The sequence below is a fragment of the Rhinopithecus bieti genome, unplaced genomic scaffold (genome assembly GCF_001698545.2).
Source record: "Rhinopithecus bieti isolate Rb0 unplaced genomic scaffold, ASM169854v2 scaffold_9667, whole genome shotgun sequence".
NCBI lineage: Eukaryota > Metazoa > Chordata > Mammalia > Primates > Cercopithecidae > Rhinopithecus > Rhinopithecus bieti.
In genome coordinates, this window is record NW_016806207.1 from 361,659 (window position 1) to 380,569 (window position 18,911).

Sequence of the window (18,911 nt, forward strand, 5' to 3'; positions counted from 1 at the left end):
AAAAAAAAAAAAAAAAAAAAAAAAAGGAAACAGAGATGATTGAAGGAGGTGTTCCCATAAATCAACCTAGATTATACTGGGATATGAAATTTAGAAACCTTAATTTCAATCCTGATTTCATCATTCAAAAGTTATATAATGCAAGTTACCTGACTCAGTTTCCTCATCTGTAAAATGGAGATAACAGGCCGGGCACAGTGGCTCATGCCTGTAATCTTTGCTCTTTGGGAGGCCAAGATGGTGAATCACTTGAGCCCAGCTAGCCTGGGAAACATGGTGAAACCTCATTTTCTTAAGGAAGGGAGGAATGGAGAAAGGGAGGAAAGAAGAAAGGGAGGGAGGGAGGAAAGGAGGAGTCTGCATTTTTTATCCAATACAGTACAGTACTTTGGGAAACAGGATAGTAGATCTGAAAAATGTCACTGGGATCTGGAATCTGAAAATTTGGGCATTACACAAAAATCTTCATTTTACATCAGCTTTAAAGTTAAGGAAATGATACTAGGTTATTAGTCTCGACTGGTTCACACAACACAATTCAGAATAATGTAAAGATAATCAGTCACTAAAACTGAGTATTTAGTTTAACTGAGTAAAAAATCCAATACAACCACAGAGAGCATCCCTAATAATATTTCTGAATAGTTTTGTTGAGATATAATTCATCTACCACAGAATTTGTCCATTTAAAATACACAATTCAATGGTTTTTAGTAACTCAGAGTTGTGCAACCAGCACCACAATCCATTTTAGAACATTTTCATCACCCCAAATAGAAACCGATACTCATTAGCAGTCATTCCCCACCTTCCTGTCTTGCTCTCAGCCCCAGGAAACCATGAGTCTATTTTCTGAATCTATAGATTTGCCTATTCTGGACATTTCATACAAATGGAATTAAATAGTAGGTGGTCTTTTGGAACAGGTCTCTTTCACTCGGCATAATGTTTTCAAGTTTCACCCATGTTGCAGCATGAATGAGTACATGTTCCTTTTTATTGCCAAATAATATTTCATTGTATGGATACATCATATTTTATTTATCTCTTCATCATTTGATGCACATTTGTATTGTTTCCACTTTTTGGTTAATGAGTATTGCTCCTTTGAACATTCACATACAAGTTTTTGTGTGGATGTATGATTTCACTTCTCTTAGGCATATACTTAGGAATTTTAGGAATTTCTAGGACATACGGTAACAGCCTATTGATTAGCTGCCAGACTACTTTCCAAACGGGCTACACCATTTTATATTCCCAGTAGCAACATTTGAGGGTTCCACTTTCTCTACATCTTCAACACTTATTATTATCTGTCTATTTTAGACACTCTAGGCTAGTAAGTATTAAACGTTATTTCACTATGGTTTTAATTTGCATTTCCCAAGAGACTGATGGTGTATAAACATCTTATGTGCTGACTGGCCATTTTTATATCTTCTTTGGGAAAATGCCCAGTCATATCTTTGCTCATTTTTTAACTAGAGTTATATATCTTTTTATTTTTGACTGAGAGCTCATACTCTCTTAACTTGTGTGTTGCAGAGTAAGAAAAACATGAGCTTTGGGATCAGACACACTTTGGTTCCAGTCTCAGGTCTGCCTCTCATCTACCTAATCTCATGGAAACAGATTCCTTAGGGAAAAAACTGGCACTGAAATACCTGGATCTAAGTACTCAGCCCATTGCAAACATTAGATCACTTTCCCCTTGTATGGCACCTCTTGGCATATCTTTATCCACATACCACTTGAAATAACTTACAGAACATTTTTATGTGTGTTCTGATATTTGTTTAATGCAAACTCCGTTTTGCTGGTATTGTTTACAAAGCCTTACCTATTCTAGATACAAGCCCCTTATCAAATATATGACTTGCAAATATTTTCTCCCATTCTGTAGACTATCTTCTAACTTTCTTGATAGTATCATTTGCAGCACAAGTTTTTCATTTTCATGAAGTCGATTTATCTATTTTTTTTCATTGTTTGTGTTTTTGGTATGGTAACCAAGAAACTGCTGTCTAATCCACGGTCAAGAAGAATTATTCCTATGTTTTCCTTTATGAGATTTATCATTTTAGCCCTTACATTTAAGCCTTTGATCTATTCTGAGTCGATTTGTTATGTTATGGTATGAAATAGGGAGCCAACCTCATTCTTCTGCATGAGGATCTCCAGTTTTCCCATCATCATTTGTTGAAAAAACTATTCTTTTCTCAATGAATTGTCTTGCTACTTTTGTTGAAAATCAGTAAGCCATACATGTAAGGTTTGACTTCTGGACACCTGATTCTCTTCCACTTGTCTATATGCCTATCCTTATGCCAGTATCACACTGTATTGACTGTAGCTTTGTAGTAAGTTGGAAATCAGGAAGTGTGAGTTCTTCAAGTTCGTTCTTCCTTTTCAAGATTGTTTTGGCTATTCTGGGTCCCATATATTCCTATATGAATTTCAGGATCAGCTTGTCAATTTCTATTTTTTTTTTTTTTTTTAAAAAGGCCAGCTGGAAATTTGATAGAGATCACATTGAATGTATGGATCAACTTGAGGAGTATAGTCACCTTAATAGTATTAATTCTTCTAATACATAAACATGAGAGGTCTTTCCATTTAAAGGAAGCAATTTTTAATTTCTTTGTTTCCAATGTATACATCTTGCACTTCTTTTGTTAAATTTATTCCAAAGCATTTTATTCTTGATACTATTTAAATCAAATTTTTCCCTAGTATAACATATTATGCATAGATTGCATTCGTGTTTACAAAGCCTTTCGCATTTGTTCATTGTAACAACCCTATGAAGTAGGTTTAATTACAATTATTTTATAAAAGAGAAAACTAATGCCCAGAGAATTTAAAAGGCTTGCCAAAATCATTTGACTTAGCAAATCTGAGATTCAAGCACAGTTCCAAAAACCCTAGTCCAATGCTTAATTTTATACTACCCTGCAATTCAGTGGAACCATGACTGCTGTTGGAAGTCGACAGCTCACGCTCTCTTGTGTGCTGCAAAGTAAGAAGAGCATGAGCTTTGGGATCAGACATACTTTGCTTCTAGTCCCAGGTCTGCCTTTCATCTACCTAATCTCATGGAAACAGATTCCTCAGGAAAAAAAACTGTCACTGAAATACCTGAATCTGAGTATTCCGCCCATGGCATGTATTAGATTACTTTCCCCTCAAATGGTACCTCTTGGCATATCTTTACCTACATACTACTTGAAATCACTTATAGGACATTTTTATGTGTGTCCTGATATTTGTTTAATGCAAACTCCATTTTGCTGGTATTGTTTACAAAGCCTGAAATAAAAAATCTTCAAGCTCACATTATCAAATACATGAAATTATTCCCATAATTTGCATAATCATCAAAAAACTTCTCAACTATAAGTACAACCTATATACAGATGACTACCAAATAATGTATCTAGCCAGGATTGTCCCCTAAACTTCAGAATCAAAGTTCAACTGTGTACTTCACATTTTTACATGGAAGTCAAATTAGACACTTGGCAGTTCCTGATGCTCCCCAAATGCCAACCAGCTCCTCCTGCCATCTTCCCCAATCTCTGTCAATGGGAAGTCTATCCTTTTCATTGTTCAGGTCAAAAAGTTTGATGTCACTCTTTAATCTTTTTGGTTTCACTCTTTAATTTTCTCATTGTTTACCACACAATCTGTCAACAAATCCTGTCATCTATATCTTCAAATATATCCACAATCTGACCATTTTGCATTACCTCCACTGCACAACCCTAATCTAAGTCACCATTATCTCTAGCCTGAGTTACTATTACAGCCTTTTAACTGACCTTCCTGCCTCTACCTTTGTCTCCCTGCAATTTATTATCAATAGAGCTGCCAACCTGATCCTGTTAAAACCTGAACCAGATAATGTCATTCCTTTTCTCAAAAAGCTCCAAGTTTTCCCATCTCATTCACAATAAAAACCTAAGTCCTTACTAGAACCAACAAGTTTCTACATAATTCGGGCCCTCTGCTCCCTCCCTGATTTCACCTCCTATTACTCTCTCACTTACTAACCCCACTCCAGCCACACTGACCTTACTCCACCTGAAGAATAGGCTGGGGACACTTCTCTTTCAAGGCCTTTGCCTTCAGTTAATCCTCTTACTCCACCAACTTCATGGCTAGCTCCTTTACTTCCTCTATATCATTTTTTTAAAGTCACCCCTTGATGAAGTCTTCCCTGGTCACTCTAATAAAATATTTCAACTGTTTTCCTTCCCTATGACATTTTACAGTCTCCTTCCCCGGTTTACTTTTTTCTCCTTGTCACTTATATCCTTCTAACATATTTATAAGTTCTATCTTGTTTCATTTCCTATCTCTCAAACTAGAACTCCATGAGAGCAGAGATTTTTGTCCATATTGTTTATTTCTACATCTCCAAGTTCCTAGAAGCAGACCTGGCTCACAATAGGAGGCCCAAAAAATTTACTGAATGAACTTAAAAAGTGTCTAGTTGGCTGTGGCCTCATACTGGATGCCCATCATAGACATCTATAAATACACATATGCAAGTTCATAAACATGCTGTAAATCACTTTGGTACTTTTTACGTGGGAAAGAAAAGTTCATATAAACAATTAATACAAATATAAAGAGACTGACCTTCAGCTATGTGTTAATAGTGGAAAGAACAATGAATTCATTCACAGCAGATCTAAGTTGTACATTTTTACTAGCTGCATGACTTTGGGTAAGTTACTGACCCCTGTGAACCTCAATTCTCACGTGGATTATAGAAAATAAAATGTTTTTTAAGAAAGATAATACCCTTCTCAGATAGAATTATTGTGAGGCCCAAGTCAAATAATATATGTGAAAATAAATAAACTACTACACAAACGTGTGATGTCATTATAGTTATTACCATATTCTGTAAGCATAATAAGTATTACCACCACCAAGAGGCAAATAAATCATGAAAATGTAAATGTACAAATTATATGAGAAAAAAAAAATTAGGTACTTTAAGTATATGTGTGTTTGAAATACAATTTAAAATTGCCTGTCCTGGCCAGGCACGGTGGCTCACACCTGTAATCCCAGCACTTTGGGAGGCCAAGGTGGATGGATCACTTGAGGTCAGGAGTTCGAGATCAGCCTGCCCAACATGGTGAAACCCTGCCTCTACTAAAAATACAAAAATTAGCCAGGCGTGGTGGCGCATGCATGTAGTCCCAATTATTTGGGAGGCTGAGGCAGGAGAATGGCTTGAACCTGGGAGGTAGAGGCTGCAGTGAGCCGAGATCATGCCACTGCAATCCAGCCTGGATAACAGAGCAAGACTCTGTTTCAATAAAATAAAATAAAATAAAATAAAAATTGTCCTCTGTTCAATTGCAACTTAACATCATTCTTGGGGAAAAAAAAAAAAAAACTACACTCTAGAAGCGTGCTTTTTTGGTTTTATTAAAACAAAAGAAAACTCATGTAAAACAGAAGCCTCAGTTTTCAACTACCAGGTAAACTTTTAAAGTAAACTACGTAAGGATTTGGATTCTCTTAAATTAATAAATCGCCTTAATCGTTATTCCAAATTGACAAGCCCAACGCAGATAGGAAATTCTCCATTATTTGCAAAACAAAAAAGCTATCCCAACAGCCACATAATAAGCAAACTGCATTTGATTTAAAAGGTCATCTGAAATAGCCTAGTGGCTTAGCAACAGTGTTTGGAGTTGCTGAGAGACCTAAGATGCACATGGACTTGAATTTCTTGGTCCTAGATGTGTGAAAACTAAACCAGTCATTGGGAAATCTATTAAAAAAAAAAAAACTGGCATTCATGAGAGGATCTAGATGCCTGGGTAAAATTTCCCCAACAGGGAGCTTCACTTAGTCACTGGCAACAATTAATTTGCCTGAGAAATGATGTTAAACTAACCAGCTCCTCAGGGACTCCCTTTTGGATTTAAACTAAAATAACTGAGAATGACTGTTGGTAAAATAATGTCTATAAGTTGGGAGAGAAAATAAATCTCCCCCCAAAAAACAACTGTGGAATAAAAAAAGAATTGCTGTAATGAGACTATTAACAGGTAAACAAATGTTTACTGAGTGCCTGCTATATATCAGGCACCGACTGGGCACGGGACTCCACAGTGAACAAAGCAGACAAAATCTCTGTTGCTTATTTCCACAATAATTTGTTCCTTGAAACAACCCTGTTGGGTACTCATTATTATTCCTAAGTCATATGAATTGGCAATTTGCCCAAGGCCATGCAGCTAATTTAGGGAAGAAGAAAAATGGCATCAAGGTCTACCTGACTTCAAAGCCTTAACTGAAAAATCTCCAATCCAACAATTAAAGATTAACCTTCCCAACCAGAAAAGCAATCACACCTGGATTTGTGTGAAGCAGACTAAGGAGAGAAACCTGGAAATGAAGATTAAGATACTTTCCACAGGGCTCTTTGGACACTTTCTTTTTTTTTTCTTTTTTTTCTTTTTTTAATTATACTTTAAGTTCTGGGATACATGTGCAGAATGTGCAAATTTGTTACATAGGTATACACGTGCCACGGTGGTTTGCTGCACCCATCAACCCGTCATCTACATTAGGTATTTCTCCTAATGCTAGCCCTCCCCAACCCCTGCCCCGCCGACAGATCCGAGTGAGTGATGTTTCCCTCCCTGAGTCCATGTGTTCTCATTGTTCAACTCACACTTATGAGTGAGAACATGCAGTGTTTGATTTTCTGTTCCTGTGTTAGTTTGCTGAGAATGATGGTTTCCAGTTTCATCCATGGCCCTGCAAAGGACATGAACTCATCCTTTTTTATGGCTCATAGTATTCCATGGTGTATATGTGCCACATTTTCCTTATCCAGTCGATCATTGATGGGCATTTGGGTTGGTTCCAAGTCTTTGCTATTGTGAATAGTGCTGCAATAAACATACGTGTGCATGTGTCTTTAGAGTAGAACGATTTATAATCCTTTGAGTATATACCCAGGAATGGGATTGCTGGGTTAAATGGTATTTCTGGCTCTAGATCCTTGAGGAATTGCCACATCGTCTTCCACAATGGTTGAACTAATTTACACTCCCACCAACAGTGTAAAATCATTCCTATTTCTCCACACCCTCTCCAGTATCGGTTGTTTCCTGACTTTTTAATAATTGCCATTCTAACTGGCATGAGATGGTATCTCACTGTGGTTTTGAGTTGCATTTCTCTAATCATCGGTGATGATGAGCTTTTTTCATGTTTGTTGGTCACATAAATGTCTTCTTTTGAGAATTGTCTGTTCATATCCTTTGCCCACTTCCTGATGGGGTTGTTTTTTTCTTGCAAATGTGTTTAAGTTCCTTGTAGATTCTAGATATTAGCCCTTTGTCAGATGGACAGATTGCAAAAATCTTCTCCTACTCTCTAGGTTGCCTGTTCACTCTGATGATAATTTCTTTTGCTGTGCAGAAGTCTTTAGTTTAATTAGACCCCATTTGTCAATTTTGGCTTTTGTTGCCATTGTTTTTGGTGTTTTAGTCATGAAGTCTTTGCCCATGCCTATGCTTGGACACCTTCTTACTCAGCAACCAGAAACATTTTATAGCTAGTGGCCATGAAGTACACAGAACAGACACACCTGTGGCTGTTCCTTTACTTTGGGAGTGCTCTTTCTTCAGAAAAGTAGGAGAATTTTGAATTTTTTGATAACTTAAAAATTTTTGCATTGTATTTCTCATACCTAGCAAACTATAGAAAAAGATTTCTTTGTAAAAGTAGACTTGCCACTGCAAAAAGATAAACCAGCATCTTTACACAGTCTTGCCTTTAAACTTTCACATGCTTCTGAAGCCTTCCTGAGCTGTGTATTTCATTCATCATCCTTATCAACAACAGGCATATTTACTAGGCATTCATTATGTGCCAGTCACTGTAGCAAATGCTAAAGATACAGAGATGGTTAAGATGAAGTCCCTGCCAGTGATAAATTCACAATCTCATGGGGCAGATAGAAACACAAACAGGTAACTACCACATGGAGTGATAAGCAGTACTTACAGGTGCTACTAGAAGTAAGGGGGAGGTAGAAACCTATCCTCCCTTATGGAATATTTCTTGGAGAAGGTATGAAACTTAAGGAAAAAGGAAAAAGAGGATGAGAAAGGACATTCAGGGATAAGTATACAGTTCCCTGTGGCTAGAACATAAAGGGCAAGGTGACGAGTATACTTTCATTTATTCATTCAACAAATATTTTTTGAGCGTAGATATTTGCCAGATCTGGGCCAAGTACTTTGATGAGCTCTTTTGATGCACCACAAAACTTTATGGGGTGAGTGGTATTATTATTCTCACTTCACAGAGGATAAAACTGAGAATCAAAAAAGCTTACGACAGCTCACTCTACCTTTGAACAGCTCTTCCTGAAAGTCCTTTCTTACACTGAGCTAAAAGTTTCCTTTTTTTTTTTTTTTTTTTTTGAGACGGAGTCTGGCTCTGTCGCCCGGGCTGGAGTGCAGTGGCCGGATCTCAGCTCACTGCAAGCTCCGCCTCCCGGGTTTACGCCATTCTCCTGCCTCAGCCTCCGGAGTAGCTGGGACTACAGGCGCCCGCCACCTCGCCCGGCTAGATTTTGTACTTTTTTTTAGTAGAGACGGGGTTTCACCATGTTAGCCAGGATGGTCTCGATCTCCTGACCTCGTGATCCGCCCGTCTCGGCCTCCCAAAGTGCTGGGATTACAGGCTTGAGCCACCGCGCCCGGCCTACACTGAGCTAAAAGTTTCTTACATGGAGCTCTAATTCCTACCCACTGACTTTTCTCACAAAATATGCCCCCTTCTCTACAGCCAGGTGAGCTGTAGTCCCAGCTACTTGGGAAGCTGAGGCAAGAATAGCTTGAACCCAGGAGGCGGAGGTTGCAGTGAGCCAAAATTGTGCCATGGCACTCCAGCCTGCCCAAAAAGAGCAAAACTCCATCTCAGAAGAAAAAGAAAAATAGCTAATGCATGCTGGATTTAATATCTAGGTGATGGGTTGATAGGTGCAGCAAACTACCATGGCACACGTTTACCTAGGTAACAAACCTGCACATCCTGCACATTACCCCGCCCAGAACTTAAAATAAAATAAAATTAAAATTAAAAGAGAAAATAGAATGAGTCTAATGAGTCAGAGACCTTTTTTTGCAAAGTGGGCAGTGCTACCAGCCTAAACTCAGAGTCAACGTACAGGCAAACAGCTCTCCTCATCCCTAAAAACTTTTGACTACATACCAAAGGCCAAATTTGACTCTTATTTAAAAGAATTTGTAGAGTACAGTGGTCGGAGAGGTACTGGCAGGAGCAGCAATGCTACCAGGGGCCTGGGGCTGAGCTGTCCGAGTTCCCATGTGCTGAGCCCACTTGAGCCACAGACATGTCTGGGGATGAGACAGTTTTTGATCCTACTATGAGCAAGAAGAAAAAGAAAAACTCCTTTATATTAGATGAGGAAGGGGATACACAACCAGAGTAAAACCAGCCCAAGAAGAGGAACTGGAGCCAGCTGAAGACAAAGATGTAGAAGCCGATGAAGATGACAGTAGGAAAAAAGAAGTTTCTGATATTCTAGATGACCTGAACTTCTTTATTCAGAAGAAAAAGAAGGGAAAAAAAAGATATTTGATACTGATAAAGCTGAAGAAGTTGTAAAGGATCTTAAGATTGAAAGTGATGTTCAAGAACCAGATGAACCAGAGGAGGACCTTGACATTATGCTTGGCAATAAAAAGAAGAATGTCAAGTTCCCAGATGAGGATGGAATCTAAAGACACAGCTCTAGCCGGGAGTTGTGGCTCATTTGTAATCCCAGCACTTTGGGAGGCCGAGTCACATGGCTCACGAGGTCAGGAGATCGAGACCATCCTGGCTAACATGGTTGAAACCCTGTCTCTACTAAACATACAAAAAATTACTTGGGAGTAATTTGGGAGGCTGAGGCAGGAGAATGGTGTGAACCTGGGAGGCGGAGATTGCAGTGAGCCAAGATGGCGCCACTGTACTCCAGCCTGAGTGACAGAGCAAGACTGTTTCAAAAAAAAAAAAAGATACAGCTCTAGAAGATGAAAACAGCAAAAAGACGATGCTGTCTCATTCAGTAATCAGATAGGCCCTGCGAGGTAGGCTCAGAAAGAGACTGCACATATGAGGAGCTGCTGGATCATGTGTTCAACATCATAAGGGGAAAGAATCCAGATATGGTTGCTTGAAAGAAAAGGAAATTCACCATGAAACCTCCACAGGTCATCCAAGTAGGAACGAAGAAAACTCCTTTCGTCGACTTTATGGACATCTGTAAACTATTACATAATCAGCCCAAACATTTCCTTGCATTTTTTTCATTTATTTTGTTTTGTTTTTATGTTTCTTGGTGTTTTTTGTTTTGTTTTTGTTTTTTGAGACAATATCTGGCTCTATTGCCCAGGCTAGAGTGTAGTGGTGCAATCTCAGCTCACTATAACCTCCACCCCCTGGGCTCAAGCCATCCTCCCACCTCAGCCTCCCGAGTAGCTGAGACTGCAGGGACATGCCACCATGCCAACTAATTTTTATATATTTTCTAGAGATGGGGTTTCACCATGTTGCCCAGACTGGTCTCGAACTCCTGGGCTCAAGCAAGCCATTTGCCTTGGCCTCCCAAAGTGCTGGGATTACAGGAGTGAGTCACTGCACCCAGCCTCCTTGCATTTTTGTTGGCTGAATTGGGTACAAGTGGTTCTATAGATGGTAATAACCAACTTGTAATCAAAGGGAGATTCCAACAGAAACAGAAAATGTCTTGAGGAGATACATCAAGAAATATGTCATTTAAATTAGGGGGCTCCACCCTTATGAACAGAGTAGTGCCTCATAAAAGGGCTCGAGGAAACTAGCCCTTGATACATCAAGGAATTGTTAAGGTGATGTCACACATGCTGATCACCAGACACAATCCTGCAGAAGGGTACCCGACTCTATTTCTTATAGTGCAAAAGTTGTCCTTCTCAATGTTCTGTTGCCAGTATCAACACCAGGCTGTCATGGGCAAATAAGCACAGCTGCATGCCAAAGCTAACCAATTTGCTAATCACTGATTTTGCAAAGTGTGTTGTAGAGATTTGGCTGGATAAGTATGCCATCAGAGTGGACCTACCATTGTATTAAAAACAAGATTAAAAAGCTGCCAAGTTCTTTGGTGAGTGGTTGGTTGGTCTGAAATCCTTGCAAGATGCCGATGCTCAAGCTGGTGATATACTCATTGCCTACTTTAACAACTGTCAGAGAAATGTGATATGGGGTAAGGAGGTACCTTTTAAAAATCATTCATAGACTTCTGTAAAATGCAAGATAAAGTTTTAACAGATTTTTTTTTCAAAGAATAAAATTAAAACAAATAAAAGAATTTGTAAAAGAATGACATTTACAATTTTAAAATAGCTCTGGTTAACAGATATTTCTATATAGACTTGGGGAAATTCTTGAATAACTCGTTGCTATTTTAACAGCTGACAACCTAATGTTCAACTCAAAACATGGAAATTTTGAAGTCCCAGTCAGATACACATAGAGTCTGCTCAATTAACTCTAATGTGAACCAGTGGCAACTATGTGACTTCTTAAGGAGCAGTGTAATGTAGAAAAACAAACATGGGATTTGTAGTCAGGCCATGATAGAAAGCTGGCTTTATCACTTAGTAACTAAAACCAAGCTGGATGAGCTTTGGCAAGTGATTGAACACAGTGACTTTCAGTTTCCTTCACAGTAAAAAAGGGCCTAGAAGAACTACTTCACAGGGTTGTTGTGAGGATTTAACCAGGTAATTTATTTAAAGTGCCTCATTTAGTACTTGGAACAGAATGAAGTGGGCACTTCAAAAGTGTTGAATACTGAAATTTTTTATTATCATCAACAACAACATAACAATAATAAGACAAACTGAGAACAGCGGATGATGCTTTATTTTGTGCTGGAGAGTTTTTTTTTAATATTTTAAAAATTTTGTTGCTGTTGATTTTTAAGACTTTAATAAAGCACATTGGTAATATAGCAAAAAATTCTATCTCTTCTCAGCATCCTTTTTTTCAAGGCATAGGAAAACATGACAGGTACCACTGTTGTATTCTATATTGTTCTATTGTCCAGCATTTTCCTGGTTCTATTTTTTCAGATATTCTACAAATGTTCCACCAACTGAAGTTTATCTTTGGACAGTAAAAACTCACCTGAAAACAATGTTTGTGTGTGAACTGATGTTTTTGCCTCCATACATAGTAGTGATCCAGGAGGGCCTTGGTCTCACACCCCACTGTTCAAAACACTCATCAGAAAGTTCCTTTAAGTTCCATGAGTGAGGTTCAAACATGTCATCGACACCATTAGTACAAAAGGGCATGACTACTTCTGTGCAGGCCTAAAAAGCAAACCAAGAGAGAATCCAATTAGAAAAATGAGGCAAAAAGAGGTTAAATAAATAATACAAAGTCATAATGCTGGTAAGTAGTGAAGGCAGGGTTTGAACTCAGGCAAGGCAGCTTCAAAGCCCCGTTCTTTACTTCCGTGCCATATAATCTCTCATTATTCTTAAAAAGACCTGGTCAAGAAGCCACGGAAGTCAGGATTATATCCCTTCACTGCAAACTGCTTGATTTCACATTTATTATCATATTTAACCCTCAAAACAACTCTGGAAGGAAAGTATTATTATTATTACTGTCTCATTGTGCAGATGAAGGACAAATTAGACTCCCTTTCTCTTATATGTCTATAAAATGCTTCCTTTGTAGGACTTACCAAGATCTATTGAAATACTAATTACTTACTTTTTCACTACACTATATTTGATCATGTACTATTTATGTTTGTATCTTTGAAACCTAGAGGAGTGCCTGACGCATGGTAAGAACTCAATATATATTTGGTGATTATTAAATGAACAAATGAATGAACAAGAGAACTTGTCCATAGTATCACAGCATAAAGTAACAGAAGCCAAAACTGGATCCAGGTTAGATGACAAAATCTTGTGTACCCTGATTTTTTTTTTTTTTACAGCACAACTGTATCCGTGAAAAGTAAGTTCCACTTGGGGAAATTATATATATTTACCTGATAGCTCCAACCCAGTGTTCCCAGACTGCTAGTTGCTGTCTCTGAAATATTCAGGCATTTCACCTGGCCCGAATAATTGTAATATACATTCAGAGCTTGGAAAATATTCTGCAGCAGTAGTGAATCAGATACATTGGGATTTTTCAAATACTGGCATACTACCTGTCATTTTAGAAAGATAAATGGGGAAAGAGTCAGAATATGAATAAAATTACAGTTTAATAACAAAGAAGAAATATTTTGATCTGATCATAAAATATTCTTAAGCTACTAACAGCATTGTTTAACAATTTCTCTCTTGAGTTTAATCCCCTCCATAAATGAATAAATCTCTTCAATTACTCCCTAGGCTATAAAAATAAACCAAAGTCATTTGCATGGTATGCAAAGTCCTCTCCACCTACCACCTTAGCTTCCTCTTTGCTGCCTTTGCTCCAGCCTAGGAAAACCATTCCCTACCACACCAGGCTCCTTCTTCCCCTTTGCCCTTGCTCACCCTGAAACACCGTTTTCCAACTCCTCTCCCACTCCACTAATGCCTTCAAACACCAACTCATCTTTTACAACACTCAGCTCAAATATCACCTCCTCTTCAAGGCCATCCTTGCCTATGTTTCCAAGTTGAGAAGAACTAAACCTCTCCCTTCTTGGTGCCTCCTATACCCTGTACCTATTTTTATTAGAGCCTCTATAGTGCTCTACACTTCACTCACTTGATTCCAGAATGTCTCCCTCAGTACTTAGCAAGGTATCTGGTAAGTAAATGTTTGCTGAATGAATTACTATACTTTTATAAAAATGCAAAATTTATAAAATCTCATATGGAAAAACAATACCAAGTTCCAGCATCCATGGTGTGATAAAAAGCATATGCTGCAACTCCCCAGCTCCCAAATATTCCTATCACTATCCTACAAAACATGCCTGGAATCCTAGCTATAAAAATCAGACAATATTCAGGTTTAGGAGTAAAGGTGAGGACTGACTAAACAGAGCCAGTGCAAACTTTCTTGGGTACAGAAATATTCTATACCTTAATAGGGTTACATGAAAAATGATATAGTTTGTGCATTTCATGGTATCTAGATTTCATCCCTCCACCACCAAAAGAACCATACACAAATATTGAACTCTCATTAATGATAATAAAGCTGAAGTATTTAAGAGGAAGATGTCTGCAATTTACTTTAAAATTCATTTTAAAATAAGATAAATTAAAGGATACATGAAGTGATGGATAGGTGAATATATATGTGACAAATCAAATATAATAAAATATTATTTATTGAATTTAGATGTTAGGTTTATGAGTGTTCACTATCCAATTATTTTAACTTTCCATATGTTTAAAATTTTTCATAATAAAATGTTGGAGAAAAATAACCGGCAATGGAATCATAGCTGAATAATACTAACAACAACAACAGCTAGTAATTTTTAAGCCCTGGGTTTCCAACCAATACACCATGTAATCCTATCAGATAGATGATTGTCCATTATTTTACATGAAAAAAAACCTGATTCTTAGGTTAAGTCATCTTCAGGGTCACTCAGTTAGTAAATAATAGGGCCTAGATTTGTCCCCAGCTGTCTCTGGTTATGAAATATTAATCTTATCCATTATGTCACACAGCTTAGGAAGTGTCCACCTGAAAAACCACAAATAGCCCCAGTGGCAATGAAAACACAGTAAGTTTGAATCTCTATTGACTCTGACACGAATTCAGTAACCTGGTCCTTTCCCATTTCATATGGAAAAGATTATATATATAATAGACCAGTCCTGACAAAAAAGAGACTAGTCCAGAGAAGAAGCCCGGAAAGGAGCCCAGTTACCCCACCTCAGGGAGAGAGATTCTGGGCAGCAGGCGTAACAAGGCCTGGGCTGGGGGCACGCTCCCAGTCAGGAAAGGAGGGTATTGAGAAAGGATGCAACCAAACCCAGCCCTTCATCACAATTCTGCCTGGCACCAACAGCCAGTAGGAAAAAAAAAAAAAAAAAAGGAAAATTGTAAACGAGAAAATGAATTTTCAGGAAAATTCAATGCCTCTCCCCAGATATATTCTGCACAACAATATTTCCATGGAATGTTAATTGGTACTTTGTGGAAAAATGTTTCCCAGTCAAATAGTTTTGAGGAACTGTATATTAGCAAACGTGAACAGTTTTCCTGACTGGCTGTTATTATTATATACTTTCAGAGGATTTCTCAGAACTTTTAACATGCTCAAATGTAATATGACTTTCCAAAGGAAGATGGAGTGTGCATCATTGCCAAAAGTTTTTAGAACTGTTGAATGTGAGAAAAGTCAAAAATTAAGATGTTCAAATAATTGCATATGCCTTTACAAAGTAACTGTGAGGTCATAAGAATAAGGAATACCAGGGTTTAGGATGTACATGAAGAGACAGAATTGAGCTAAACTGAGAGCTTCACAAACCTATAAAGACTAAAGCAATAAGGAAATGCAAACTGACGAAAAATTAAAAGTCAAAACAGTGTTTTATTATTTTGACAACTCTTGATTTTTCATGGTAAGTCAAAAAATACCTAACATTTGCATGGCACTTTTCTCAGAAAACATTCCTAGGAAATATGCCAATAGGCTATAACTCAAGACAATATGGAAATCAAGAAACAATCATAAGATATATTAAACCATCTATTGCCAAAAGTTGATCAGCATTCTTTCCTGAACCTGGACACCAACAGCCGATTCAGCTCCTTCAAAATGCAGCACAAAAGTACAATGTAGACACACGGAATGCAGAGAAGCACCTTATGTACAAGCACAGCATGGTAGATAGGGCAGGGCGACAATGTAAGCTGGGCAGGGGGAGAGGAGGTAGTGATGTGGAGCAACAAGTGGCCCAAAACTCTGGAAAAGAACAGTAGCAAGTGAGTGACTCACATGCTGGCATCAGAGCCCCTCTTAGAGCTTAGAACACTGGGCCTCTGTCAGGCAAAGAAAAGGAGTCCCTATGAATAGCCATCTCCACAAATAGCAGTTACTGTCACTTCTTAAAAGACACAAGCATGGCTGGAGACCGGCACTGGCTGACAATACTTGGGTTTCAGCAGCCCCAGTTACACAGAGAGAACATCATGGTCAGAGACTTGGCCTCTGTATGATGGGATTCCAAGTCCAGATTAAGGGCACTCCCCAGGCACTGTGTTCTGTGAGGTCAGCTCACCCTTGGAGTACTGGATCCAGCTTTGTATACAAGTTATGAAGGGCACCGATCAACATTAGAAAATCTAGAAGAGAGCAATCGGGATGGGGAGCTGAAAAACAGCTGAAGCAACCCTAAAACTGGGTCATTCCCAACCTTTCATCATTACAAATAAGGCTACAATAAATATCCTTGGGGCTAAATCTTTACATATATTCTTAATTGTTTTCTTGAGATAAATTCTTAAATTACTGGCTCAAAAGAGATCAACATTTTTAAGGCCATTGGTACGTCATGTCAAACTGTCTTATAGAAAGGATGTGCTGATTTTTAATTCTACTAGGAAGTGAAGTATGCTAGATAGAAAGCCTGAAAATGTCACTTAAAATTTTTTTGCAAAATATTTGCGAAATTACTATGGAAATTTTATTTTAGGTAACTCTAAAGTTCCTTTCTAACTCAAAGATTTTGTGAGTCCAAGCATCATCCTCTAGGATTAAAAAACAGAATCTCTAATATCTCTTTGCACTTCCTTAACAATTTTGGTAGCATAGTGAATGAAGTTTCAAAAAAATACTGAAGTCATATTAGCAAGACCTCGGCACTATTCTCATGCTTGTTTAAAGACTATAGTAATTCAAGGCCAGGTAGAGTGGTTCATGCCTGTAATCCCACCACTTTGGGAGGCCCAGGGAGTAGGATCGCTTGAGGCCAGGAGTGCAAGACCAGCCTGGGCAATATATCAAGACCTCATCTTTACAAAACATCAAAAAATTAGCCAGGCATGATGGCACATGCTTGTAGTCCCAGCTACTCAGGAAGCTGAGGTGGGAGAATTGCTTCAGTCAGTAGTTCTAGGCTCCAGTGCTATGATCACACCACTGCACTCTAGCTTGGGTGACAGAGCAAGACTCCATCTCTTAAAAAAAAAAAAGACGAGTACTTTAAAAGGAGATATTCACATACTTTTATCAAAGAACTGTAGGATGCACAAAGTACATAAATATTAAATTGAACCATATAAAATTCTCACATGTATAAATCAAAAACAGTCAAATATCAACAATTTTGTCTCAACCTCATATAATACTTTAGCTTAACCCTGATAATTTGCAGATATTACCCACGTGATAAAAGCAAGCACTTGGCCTGTTGATTGTTTACATAGAGGCTGTGATATAATCAGACAACAAGGAAAGAGTCTTGGCCAACCATCCCTGTCCAAAATACTCAACACCCAGGTACCCCTGAACTATACATTCTATTTATTTTGTGAGCCCTAGCAAACGGCTTCTTCTAAACAATTTCTACATAAGGCGTGTCATTCCTGCACATACTGTAAATGCACTGAAACGTGAACAGCTGGGACTGAGGTTGCTCGTACAACTCATATATTCTTTGAGGGCAGGTTCTTTCCTCACAGTAACCCAGAGAGCACCATATAATGATCATTCCCATTTCACAGAAGAAAAACCAAGCTCAGAGGTCTGGCTACAGATACACAATTTAAAAACTATGAATGTAGAAAGCGTATGTTTGGGTTTTCATGCTCACATGTGAAATGGACCGCCCTCAAACCTGGTTATGCTGTCGGCACATTACTTATCTGATGTGGGGGGAAAAAAAGTACTATGAATATAGGTCTCAATCAAGATGTTGACCACAAAGTCCTGGTATAATCATCTGGTTTCCCAATATTACATAATAAAAATAGCTATTGTTATTACTTATAACTAGCATCAATTTAGTGCTTTTACTTTACACCAGATGCTATGAAATACTTATAACAACCCTAATAAGCATTACAATTGTTATTAAACACATTTTGTAAATGAGGAAACTACAGCACAGAGAGGTTAAGAAACTTGCCCAAAACCACACAGCAAGGAAGTGGCAGAACTGGGATTCAAATACAGTAATCCCAGTTACTGAGGAGGCTTAAGCGGGAGGATCCCTTGAGCCCAGGAGTTCGAGGCTGCAGTGAGCTATAACCTTGCCATTGCACTCCAGCCTTGGTGACAGAATGAGACCTTCTCTCTTAAAAAAATAAATAAATAAAAGGAAGAAAGAGGCTGGGTGCGGTGACTCACACCTGTAATCCCAGAACTTTGGGAGGCCGAGGCAGGTGGATGACCTGAGATCAGGAGTTTGAAACCAGCCTGGCCAACAGAGTGAAACACCGTATCTACTAAAAATACAAAAATTGGGCACAGTGGTGGGCATCTGTGATCCCAGCTACTCGGGAGGCTAAGGCAGGAGAATCACTTGAACCTGGGAGGCAAAGGTTGCAGTGAGCCAAGATCGTGCCATTGCACTCCAGCCTGGGAGACAGAGCGAGACTCCTTCTCAAAAAATAAAATAATAAAATAGAATAGAAAGAAAGAAAGAAAGAAAGAAAGAAAGAAAGAAAGAAAGAAAGAAAGAAAGAAAGAAAGAAAAGAAAAAACACAAATGCAGACTCTCTGGAGCTTCCAACCACTGTAACTATATTACACATATTCAACTAAAAGCTAAAAGAAAATAACACATACAATGCTGAAATATACCTGCTGTCTCATGCATAACTTTTAAAACAATTTTCTAATTCTTAGATCATCTTTATATTTTCTAGGTTTA

General features: G+C 38.2%; 1 protein-coding gene and 1 pseudogene across 4 annotated transcripts in view; one reads left to right on the plus strand and one right to left on the minus strand.

Annotated features, from left to right (window-relative positions):
* Nucleotides 1–18,911, minus strand: part of PRCP (prolylcarboxypeptidase) — an 81,572-nt gene that overhangs the window by 1,221 nt on the left and 61,440 nt on the right. For all 4 annotated transcript variants that reach the window (XM_017875204.1, XM_017875203.1, XM_017875202.1 and 1 more), the window contains exons 7-8: nt 13,118–13,282; nt 12,235–12,422 (exon numbers count right to left, since the gene is read on the minus strand). In XM_017875204.1, coding sequence (XP_017730693.1) covers nt 12,235–12,422; nt 13,118–13,282 — 353 coding nt within the window. The remainder of the gene's footprint in view (nt 1–12,234; nt 12,423–13,117; nt 13,283–18,911) is intronic.
* Nucleotides 9,241–11,105, plus strand: LOC108531659 (eukaryotic translation initiation factor 2 subunit 2-like; annotated as a pseudogene).